The sequence below is a fragment of the Mus pahari genome, chromosome 8, assembly GCF_900095145.1.
Source record: "Mus pahari chromosome 8, PAHARI_EIJ_v1.1, whole genome shotgun sequence".
NCBI classification, from domain to species: Eukaryota; Metazoa; Chordata; class Mammalia; order Rodentia; family Muridae; genus Mus; species Mus pahari.
The window spans coordinates 48,513,408-48,525,219 of record NC_034597.1 but is presented as its reverse complement, the minus strand read 5'-3'; the positions used below and the strand labels follow the sequence as shown (position 1 = coordinate 48,525,219).

At 41.5% G+C, this 11,812-nt stretch overlaps 1 protein-coding gene across 4 annotated transcripts in view; it reads right to left on the bottom strand.

Moving 5' to 3' along the window:
- Ift88 (intraflagellar transport 88) overlaps positions 1–10,813 on the bottom strand; it is a 90,959-nt gene extending 80,146 nt beyond the window's left edge. For 2 of the 4 annotated variants that reach the window (XM_029541640.1, XM_029541641.1), the window contains exons 1-3: positions 10,702–10,808; positions 4,135–4,230; positions 112–174 (exon numbers count right to left, since the gene is read on the bottom strand). In XM_029541640.1, coding sequence (XP_029397500.1) covers positions 112–174; positions 4,135–4,224 — 153 coding nt within the window. In that variant the 5' untranslated portion in view covers positions 4,225–4,230; positions 10,702–10,808. Of the gene's footprint in view, positions 1–111; positions 175–4,134; positions 4,231–10,644; positions 10,676–10,701 lie in introns of those variants that run through there. The other 2 variants (XM_029541638.1, XM_029541639.1) reach the window with 2 other exon arrangements.
- Between the last annotated feature and the right edge of the window lie 999 nt (positions 10,814–11,812).

The window sequence follows — 11,812 nt, the reverse complement described above, 5'->3', positions numbered from 1 at the left end:
GCCTCACAGCATGTAAATGTAGTGAGCATTACTGGGCTGTGCACCTAAACCCGACTACAAAGGGGAAGCCCATGACATAGTTTCCACAAGCCTACTTTATAGTTGACTTACTGGAGGTCTTCTGCCATGACTGGTTCTCACTGCTTGCTGAAAACCCGTGTCATTCTCCAACTCCTAAAGTAAAAAGGCAGATTTAACATTCAAAATAAGTATGACAAGAAAATTAAACTTTTCTGGTTCATATTCAAGATTCAGATAAGATCTGGATTATAATAGGATTTTAATGCATCTTACCCAAAATACAGACTCCTGTCTTCAAATTCTATATCCCTAACCCCCAAATATCAAGGCTCCTTCTACTCCTCTGGAATCTTTGGAATTTATTTTTTTGCACAAAGATCTTCCAAAGTAGAAGGATAATTAGTTATACTGGTGTGTACCTTTGACTTCACACTTCACAGAAAAGTCCTCAGTTTTTATGACTGAGAACTGTGTACTTATTTAACACCATCTAAAATAACCAACACCCCTAAAAGAGGGTGGTGCCATCACTTGGTTAAATGTAAAGTATTCAAGGACATGACCTTTCCCCTTTCTCCCTAGTAGCTGGTGGAGTGAGATTCAAATCTTTCTTTCCTTTTCTCTCTTTGCTTAGCCTTCTCTTTCTCCTACCTTCTTCTAATATTCCAGGATCACACTACTGTCCCTACCTAAGGAAGCTGCAGGATAGAAAGGCCATATTCTCTACAAGCAAGAAGGCAATTATTTTCTCTGTTCCTCTTCTGTTAGACCAAATGAAACACCAGAAACCTTCACTGCAGGTGAGAACCGACATCTCCACTGAAATACACTTTTCCTGACTCTTGACCTGTACTTAATTTCCCCTGCAAGTCTGAGGGAAAGACTGCTAGTCAAGGCAGGATGTGCATGTTCCTGAGCTACCTGGCAGTCTGTCTCACCAACTGCCTGTCTTCTAAGTGCCTCTCACTTTCTACTTCTGGACTACCTTCAGATACACTGAACACAACCCTCACACTTGCCTTTCATCTATTTCAGTCTGCTTCCTGAAAAACACACTTCCTGCTATGGTTAAGGATAGAGGCTGAGTCCTCAGCATGGTGGCACAGACAATGCGGAGGTTGTTGTGCTTAGACATGGTCATGCTGGTCCCAAGAGAATAGGATGTTGGAAGAGTAAGATGGCCCTTCTCCACTATTGCTGTCAAAATACAGAAATTATTCACAAATAAAATTTTATTGTAATATTATTTATAATAGCAGAAACCTTGGTAGAAAACTACAACAGAAAATATGTCTAAACAAATAAGCATTTTCAGTTATACAGCCTTAAAATCTATTTATACATGTAATATCATGACATGATGTTAAGTGAATAAAAATTGCCAATTCCAAATATGATAAAAGTTGTATACATATGCAGAAATAAAAGATAATAAAATACAAATAGTAATTATATCTTTTATGTTGGGGGATGGGATTTTTTGAGACAGGGTTTCAATATGTAGCCCCAACTGGCCTCCAAACCATGATCATCAAACCTGCATCAGCCTCTTAGGTGCAAAGATTACAGGTGGACACTACTGTATCTGTCGCACATGTGGTTGTTTCTGAGTGGCAGAGTCATCAGCAAATTTGTTTTCAACATTGGGCATGTGCTATTTGGCTTGGGTGGTCTCTGGCGCTTGAACTCAGGGTAGGTAAGCGGGTTATTACTTTTAAACTGGGAGAAGAGGGAAGTTTCAATGCTTTTGTTTGTTTGCTTGCTTGCTTTAATATTAACTTTAGAAACTGCTTGCAAATATTTTAACTAAAACTGAATAATTCTACCTGCATACATGTATGTTCGTATACCAGAGGGAAACAACTGCATATATTAAAGAACAAGGGAATACAACAAAATACTAGGTTGTAATACAGAGCAGATGATCTTCAGGTGACTACATCTGCTATTTTATTATTATAATTATTCCACTGTTACAATTTGTTACTTTATTCTTTATTTTCTCCAGTTTCCTATATTTTCTTACTTTTCTGCTGAGCGCTAAGGTTACAGGCATGTGGACATACAACTACTGTCCTTATAATGATCAGTATCAGAGATTTACAAAGATGCCATCCCTATTTGCCTTCTTGCTTTCTTTCTATATGTCAAATTCACAGACAGCTACATTACACCAAAGTAAAATTTCCAGAAAGTCAAGTGAAAAACTCTAGAATAGAATGTGACTTTCTAAAGTCTGACAAACACTAGTATTTTATTCTTATATGCTTGCAACTAAATTAACCACATTTTTCTTTTCTTTCTTTTCTTGTTTTTTGTTTGTTTGTTTGTTTGTTTGTTTTTTCGAGACAGGGTTTCTCTGTGTAGCCCCTGCTGTCCTGGAACTCACTTTGTAGACCAGGCTGGCCTCAAACTCAGAAATCCGCCTGCCTCTGCCTCCGAGTGCTGGGATTAAAGGTGTGCGCCACCACGCCCGGCTTCTTTTCTTTTCTTTTCTTTTCTTTTCTTTTCTTTTCTTTTCTTTTCTTTTCTTTTCTTTTCTTGTCTTTTTCCTTTCCTTTCCCTTACTTCCTCCTCCTCCTCCTCCTCTTTTTCCTCCTCCTCCTCCCCCCTCCTCCTCCTCTTCCTCCTCCATCTCCTCTTCCTCTTCCTCCTCCATCTCCTCTTCCTCTTCTTCCTCCTCCTCCTTCTTCTTTTTGGTTTGTTTGTTTGTTTGTTTTGAGTCAGGTTCTCACTATGTAGCCCTTGCTGTTCTGGAATTCCCTATACAGACCAGGCTGACCTCAAACTCACAGAGATCTGCTTGCTTCTGCCTCTCAAGTGTTGGCATTAAAGGCGTGCACCACTGTGCTGTGCATTTTCGGTCTTTTTTTTTTTTTAAGAGCAGGCTGACCTCAAACCCACAGAGATCACCTGGCTCTGCCTCCCGAGTGCTGGATTAAAGGTGTACACATCACTGCCCAACTGTGCTTTCATTCTTTTACCCATATTAGGTTAAGATAACTTTTATAAAGTTTTCTGTTTTGTTTTGACAAAATTCAGAAACTGAAACTTCATAACAGATGTGAATGTAAATTTGACTTTGTAATAATTTCATCTTTGCAATTATTATAACATTAAATATTAAACAGATTAACTTACATAAGTGGGAATTCATGAAAAAGAAAAACTAATACACAATATGATCTTGTATCTCTCTCACACACACAAACACACACATACACACTCACACACAAACACAGAGACAGACAGACAGACACACACACACACACATTAGACTAAGGGAACAATATTTGGTAAGACCAGCACTTAAGTTAGTCTTCAAGGTAACAGTTTCTATGACTGTAATTTTTCCTCTATGCTCATTTCTATTTCCCAATTTCTCTATAAAATACATGCCTAACAAGAGAAAAATAACTCCAAGGCAGGTAAAAATTATAGCACTACAAAGGTGGTCTCTACTCTAAGATCCTTGAAGATCACGCTGGAAGCTGAAGCTAAGGCCTTGTGCATGCTAGGAAAACACTCCATCAACTGAGCAGCGTTCCCAGCCTATGATTTAGATCAAGTGTATGTCAATATTTCCACAATAAGAAGACAGTAGAGGCTGGAAAAGACAAAACAAACATAGGTTGGAGAGCTGGCTCAGTGGTTAAGAGTACTTGCTGCTCTTGTAGAGGACCTGAGTTTGGTTCCTAGCACCTTGGCTCACAACTGGCTGTAGTTCCAGTTCCAGGGGATCTGGCATCCTCTTCTGACCTTTGCAGGCCAGGTATGCACGTGGTATACTTAAATACATGCACACAAAACACTCATATACATAATCTGATCTTTGGTATCTCCAGGTTATCTAAGTCTTTATTTATGCCTATAGCTAGAGCAGAAAAGTGCAGGGACATAGCTGTCCTATTCTGTTAGTCTTTCTTATGAGCTCCCCTTCTGCTGAAGCCACTGTCACTGGTAGGAATTATGAAGTTCTTCAATAATTAGTTTTCTAGTTTTTAAGACTTTACTTAGTCTGAAGGACACAAAAAGCAAGAACCACTTAAACCCAAAGTCCTCATGAATCAGATGAACTGGTTAACAAAAGGCCAATGTGAACAATGTTTTTACCTCAGTATCATAGGCTGGGTTGTAGTCATTGAAACCAGAGTAAAGGTCGTCCTCATCTGTTTCTGGTGCCAGATGAACATTTTCCATCATTTGTACCTGTTAAAAAATCAGCACTATAAAACTGTTCCTGATAAGATGGTAGTATAGCAATAGATCTGCCCAATCTAGGCACACAGCATATATTTAAAAAAAATGTTCCTGACACAACAATTTATTTTTCTGATGTTAGGAATTGAATCCAGAGCCTCATGCATGCCTTAAGTCACATCCAGACCTAAGAAATAATTTTTAGTTCAAACAAATAATTCTTCAAATTCATTCATATTTTCCTAGAATCCCTTTTCCAAATTCTCCAAACTGTCAAAACATATATCTACCTCCCTCATTCACATTTGTTCCACATCTTTTATTTAAGTTACAGGCAATGGGGAGGGGGGTAACTGATTACCCTGATTTTCAGAGGTTAATATTGAAGACAGAAAAATGCAACAATCAATTAAAATGTAAGGCAAAATCCATTATACCCCCAGCAATTATAAAGACCAACAACACACAAGGTCAGCAAAGAAGGAGGGCAACCAGAATACCTACACGTCATTAGTGGGAGCATAAAATGTTACAACTTTGGGAAAAGGAATGCTGTTTCATCCTATTAACCTTTTATGACCTAGAAATTCTATTCTGTTTTTTGTGACAAAAGTGAAAACATATGTGTACCAAAATATTAACATAGGAACGTTTATAGCAGTGTTAGTCCTACAGCCTTGGATGGTCAGAGCATGAGTCCTGGAGTACTGGTCACAAGGGGAATGTGCACAGAAGCTAACAAGGAACAGGGAATAGACACCACTGAAAGAAACCTACAGAAAACAGCACACAGGGCACCCATCACTTTACCTCTGTGGATCTGCAGAAGAGGCAAAGCCAAGCTATACAAGAAAACAGAGCGATGGGGCTGAGTAGGGGAGTGAAAGAAAATGGGCATGAGAGAACTGTATGGCATGATGATAAATGTTCGATTTGGGTCACGCTGGCATACAAGGTGAGATCAACAGGGGGGTAACTCCACCAGCGAGCACCTGCACCGGAAACCCAGCAAATGTGTGCACAGTTCTGCTTGTCTAGGAAAAACCCAAAAAACTAAACAGATGTCCAAATATAAGTCAGTCAGCACATTTAGTGCAAAGTTTAACATCTGTAATTTACTTAGAAAAGTGCAGAAAGATCTATTGAGAGAGAGAGACAGACAGAGACAGAGATAGACAAATGGACATATAAGTGTTATAGAAAATGTCGGGAGGCACTAGGTAGCAAGCAGTCACTGTAAAAGTCTACACTTCACTGAACAGTTGGAAGTCTTTTCTTGCTTGTTTTGTTTTGTTTTTCCAGACAGGGTTTCTCAGTGTGGCTCTGGCTGTCCTAGAACTCCCTCCGTAGACCAAGCTGGCCTCAATCCACCTGCCTCTGCCTCTTTTGGGATTAAAGGCGTGTACCACCACCACCCAGGGGAAATCTTTATAAGTGCTGAGAAAAATGTAAGGTGGGGGAAAAAGTCAATACAAAGTGGATTTGAAGGACAGGCGTGTAGTTACCACAAACACACACTGTATCTGTACTAATTACGTGAGTATCTAGAAAAAGGTCCCAAGTGTCGCTGAAATCAAGTCAGTATTTTAGGAAAACTTGGAGTGGTGGTGGGGAAGGTAGTTAGTCAAGAAATGTAGCACTGTTGATGCCCCAGTATAGGGGAATGCTAGGGCAGTGAGGTGGGAGTGGGTGGGAGGGTGGAGGAGCACCTCCTTAGAAGCAGGGGGAGGGGGAGTGGATAGGGGGTTTGCAGAGGGGAAACCGGGGAAAGGGGATAACATCTGAAATGTAAATAAATAAAATAATAAAATATCCAATAAAAAAGAAAGAAAGAAAGAAGGAAGGAAGGAAGGAAAGAAAGAGAGAAAGGAAGGTAGGTAGCACTGAACTACAATGTCTAACTAGTATCTTTGGTGTGCTAGTAAATTCCAAAGAAAATTCCATTTATTCTTGTTTGGCATAATGCCAAGTTTATGTGGTTTCTCAAACCCTTTTGAATAGTAAAATAGTGCCCTGAGGATTCATATACTATAAACCCTACCCCTACCCCTCACCCACCCCACCCCTACCATTTTAAATCATATTTGCTTTCATTTTCTGCAGATTTCTCCTGTAAGTTTCTGCTTCACCGGTTTCTCCTGTGAACTTTTTCCTGTGCAGCCTCTTCTGCTAGCTTAGGAATAGTTGGGTTTTTTTGTTTTGTTTTTGTTTTTAGTGAAGATCACCTCAATGTGACCGGGAGCTCAGGCGTGGGTTAACCCAACCATGATCTCTAAGAGCCCAGCAGTGCACCTTGGGAGCTTCGTTTACCTGTTTCTGACCAATAACCAGACTCTGCATTTATACCTCAGTTCAGGGGCCAGTAAAATGGCTCAGCAGAGAAAGGTGCTTGGCACGTATGCCTGGTGATCCAAGTTCCATCCCCAGAGCCCATGACACGGTGACTGGAGGGAACAGATTTCCTAAAGCTGTCCTTTGACCACCACAGGTGCTCTTAGCATAGACTCAGCCCTTACCCTCATTATGCACACTCAATAACAACAAACACACACACCCTTTGCTTCAACACTGTTTTGCATTAACATGTGAAATAGAAATCCAGCACTCTTTTTGGGCCACCAGTCTGGGGTTAAGCCCACTGTTTGGCCTAGGCACATCCACTAGCTCTCCCATCATTTCCCCAGAGTGCTGCAAACTGCTTCTTCAAACTGACATCTTTTAAGTACTTGGTGGCTTTTTCTTTTTTCTTTTTTGATATGCCTACTTTTGATGACCTGGTCAGTTTCATAAGTGACTTTTAGTTTTGCTTGTCTGCTTTGGGGGCTTGTTTTTTATTTGCTATTTTATTTTATTTTATTGAGACAAGGTCTTACTATGTAACCCTAGCTAGCCTGGATCTACTTGTATACAGCAGACTGGCACCTGACTTGCCAAGATCTGCCTGTTCCGATTCCCTAGCACTCAGATTAAAGACATATGCTACCATACCCAATAGAACACTGAGATTTGGGTGTTGTTTGTTTTCTGAACACTGAGATCTGGACCTCGTGGTTTGTTTGTATAGTTATGTAGCATTTTCTGGGTCAGTCTAATAGTGAACCATGTTCACTGTTTACTTCAGTTCTTAAAATGGTGGTTCACAACATTTCCAATGTTGCAACTCTTCATGTTGTGATGAACCCTAACCATAAAATTATTTTCATTGCTACTTCATAACTATAATTTTGCTACTGTTACGAATTGCAATGTAAATATCTGATATTTCTGATGGTCTTAGATGACCCCTGTGAAAAGGTCATTTGATGGCAAAGGGGTCAAGACCCACAGTTTGAGGACCACTGTCGTAAAAAGATCAAGACTCTTCGTTTCCAGCTATCACTCAGGGCGTGTTGGCACTCTAAGAAGTAGATGTAAAAGGCTCAGAAATTCAAACTCAGCCTCAGCTGCACAGCAAGCTAGCAGCCAGCTTAGGTCTCAATAAATAATATGTATTACTCACTGGGTTCCAGTATATTCAAATGGTGTACAACCGTTGCATTTTCTTCATCCTATAAAAATAAAAACCTGAGGCTCTTTGCCAGTTATCCCACATCCTTCCTTTTCCTCAAGCACCTAAAAGTCACCAAATGACTTCCTGCCTCTATAGACTAGCCAAGATTTCATGTGCAAGAGACCATACAGTATGTGGCATTTATGTCTGGCTTCTTTCATTTAGCATGTTTTCAGGGTTCATGATACAGTTTCATTATACTGCATTCTTTTTCATGTCTGAATAATAAAATTACATTTGACTTCTTTATTCTTTAGGAGATGAATATTGGGTTGGTTCTATATTGGGCTTTTATGAATAACCCTCTTATGAATGTTTATATGCAAGTTTTTACTTGAATATGTTTTCTTTTTAAAATGTATGTGTCTCTGTTGGGAGCTGGCCAACATGGGTACTGGAAACTTTAGACCACTGGAAAAGCAGCATGTGCTTTTAACTGCTGAGCCATGTCTCTAGCCATAGGTGAGCATATGCACAGTTCTACTGGGTATATACCTAGGTATGAAATGTCTGGGTCAAACAGGAACTCTGTGTTAGCTTCTGGAACAGCTGCCTGTTTTTTAAGTAGAGTGATAAATATCACACCATCCTAATCAATGCCTCTTGAGATGTTCATCATTCCCTTTTCCAGCATATACACACTGTATAGGCTACCTGCCCAAAAGTCACTTAGCAGTTATCTCCGTTACCAGGCTAACTGCTCTGGTATCTTGTTATCTTGTTATCACTGTTATCTTGCTAATCATTGGATAAGAACAGAGATGTTGGCAATCAAGCATGTCAAAGAGAAGTCATAAAGTATTTCCTTTAAGTGTCAACTCACTTTATCACATCCCAAGCACTGGGAAAACAGGACAGCAAAAAAAAAAAAAAAGTTAGAGCAACAAACCATATTTACATTACTTGCATCTCAATATAGTATTATAAGTACTTTTACTATTACTGTTAATGTCTTACAGCACCTTGTATAATTTAAATGTTATCATAGGTATATATGTATATGAAAAAAAGTGTACTAAAGGTTGTGTGTAATGAGGTTTCAAACTTCCACTAGGGGCCTTTGACTATATCCCTCACAGATAAGAGGGACATCCTCTGCTAACCCAGTGGCTCAAACCTGAACACAAGTCAGAAGCTTTTCATTCATTCCAGCTCCTCAGCCACCAGTGCTTCGGATTCAGAAAATCTTAAGTGAAGGAGATCCCTTGATCCCTCAGAAAGCAAATGTATTGGGATTTCTTTGCAGGGGAGGATTGTTTTGTTTCTGAGACAGGGTCTTGTGTGGCCTTGGCTGGCTTTGAACTCAACATGTAGACAAGGCTGGCCTTGAACTCCTGCTTCTACATCCCAAGTACTGGGATAACAGGTATGAGTTATTCTGCCCAGGCAGGATGTGAATTCCTTGGTGTGGGTATGACAGCTTCTGTGTGTGGTATGTGTGTGTACAGGTGTAAATGTGTGCATGTGGAAACAGAGGTCATCCTCTTTAGGCACTGCCTGCCTTGTTTTTTGAGACAAGATCTCCCCCTGGGAAGGGGGTCCTGGAGCCAGATTCAGCCAATTGAACAGCACAAATCCTCCAGCCTCCCCCAGCCACCACACTAGGTTAAGTGGGCTCGAGGAATCAACTCGGGTCCTCAAGCTTGTGCAGCAAGCGCTTTGCCAACTGAGCATCTCCACAGCCCCAGAATGTTGATCAACAGGTTCCCAAGGGATGCTGAAGCTGCTGCTCGGGGTCACACTTTCAAATCATATGCTCAAAAACTCCCTACTTATAAACTCTTCCGATTAAACTTTCATTTATTCATAAGGTATTGAAACAATCAGCTTTTAGAACTAGACCTTTCTTCTGGCTTTTAACCAGATACACACACAAACACACACACACACACCTGGGAGACATTATAGATAGCTGAACAGACCAATAGTGGAATACACAAAATTTTAAAGATTAGAAAGCAAGGCTAGGAAATATTAAATGAATTAATTGCTCTTTGCTAACAACTATGAATGGCTAAGAAATAATACAACACAGGGTTTCTATATTCTCCAAAGTGTTTCAAAAATAATTTGGGATGCTGTCACTTCAATATTGCCAGTGAAACTATTTTACATGGGAAAGTCCTTTCTTTTTATATACTTCTACCTTGATACAGTTCACACTCAAAATGCCTATTGTAGTTTCTCCAAAGTTCCCAACCAGAGTTGAAGATAAGAAGGAAAAGTGGAATTTTAGGCTTGGGAAAACAGTAGTCAGATATCTTTTGTCTGTGCATCCTCAGATTCAACCAACTAGAAACTGAAAACATTTGGGGGAAATTTTTTATCTTAGCTGAACATGCACAGGTTCCCCCTCCCCTTTTCATTATTCCCTGAACAATTAGGCATAAGAATTACATAGCAATAAGCAGTCTAAGATAACAAAATGGGAAAATGGCATAGATACAATACAAATATCTGACCAGCTTATGTATGTGAATGAGCACCTGGGAAGTTTGGTATCGAGGGAAACTGGGTGTCCTAGAACCAATCCCCAGAAGATACGTTTTTATCTCTGTAAGATGTGCTTTATTCATCCTTTTCTGTACTTCTGCCTTTACTCCGGATTACTAGCCATACCAAAGCTTCACCGGATGCAAGTATTAGAAATGTTCGCTGTAACCCACTGTGAAACTCTACAAGTTTCATTGATGCCATGGCATCGCCAAGTCCGGTGACATTGGCCAGGGTCGCCGTGCCAGGTGGAGCGGGAAGTCGACCCCCCTAAGAGGGGAGCACCAACAAAAGTGTTAGCTACGGAAGCGCAGTCGCCAGAGTCGGGCTTAGACGCCGCCAGCTCGCCTGCCCTCGCGACCCCGCCGCCGCTTACGCACCAGGCAGGTAGAGGGCAGCCGGGAGGGTGGCCGCGAGGGGCCGGGCGCTTCTCCTACCTCGCGCCGAGGGGGGAGCGGGCTGACCACGAGTGGGCCGAGGGAAGAAGCGACGCCTGAGGCTCGGCAGGCCAGAGCGGGACGCCCAGCCGTTGCCAGGCGCGACTCCAAGGAAGCCGCTCCCACAGGCCTCCGCGCCGCGTGGGCGAGGCCGGAAGCTCTGGACCGGAAGTGAAGGGCCGCTGGGACCTGCGGTCCGCCGACGCGGAGTGATTCTCGAGAGTGGCCCGATGTTTATGGTGGTCCAGGAGATGCTACAGGCGTAGGAGTGATCACAAGAAGGAAACCAAGGTCGAGTGAACCCCGAGGCAGCCATCCCCGGAGCTGGAGACCAGAGCGAGATGGCCCGGGTGAATGGAACGTGTCCCGGAGCCACCACGCGGCTTGGGAACCTTGGGAGACTGTTTTCTGTGGAACATTGCGTAGAATTGTACGCGTCACCCCATAAATTGTCATATTAATCCTGTCTGGGTTCTCTCTAAATATATTTAATCTGAAAAGTTAAAAAGTAAAGGTAATGTAACGCCAGCTAAGATGACGCACATCTGCATCCCATCGCTTGGGAAATAGAGATGATGCTCAGGAGTACAAGACCAGCAGGGCCAGCAAGAGGAGACCCTGCCTTAAAGACAAAATAGTCTTTCCCTCCGGAGCAAAGGCTTGTTCAGTTGTGCCAGAAAGTCATTGCATGTGTAACTTCCACCTTCGCCTATCACGTGTGTGTGTGTGTGTGTGTGTGTGTGTGTGTGTGTGTGTGTGTGGAGGGGGAGGGAGTCATGGACGTAGATGTAGGGACAAACTATTAGGTTGATCGGGTTCAGGCTACTTGGTGTGTTTTGAAGACGAAACCTCTTTATCTCTGATCCAGGCGTGTTGTATCAGCATTCAGAAGGCAACCATGTTAGGCTAATGTGCTACCTTGCAAGTTGGGTATATCCTACAGTAACTGACAGTATCTGGCAACTGTGCGTCAGTCACTCAGCAAATATTCAATAAGTAGTTGTTACGTTAATTAGTGAACATCATAGGGATCTTTCAAGTTACTGCACTTCAATACAGAAAGATAAATACTAGAGTCAATCTTGTATCTTTCTTTCTTTTTTTTTTTTTT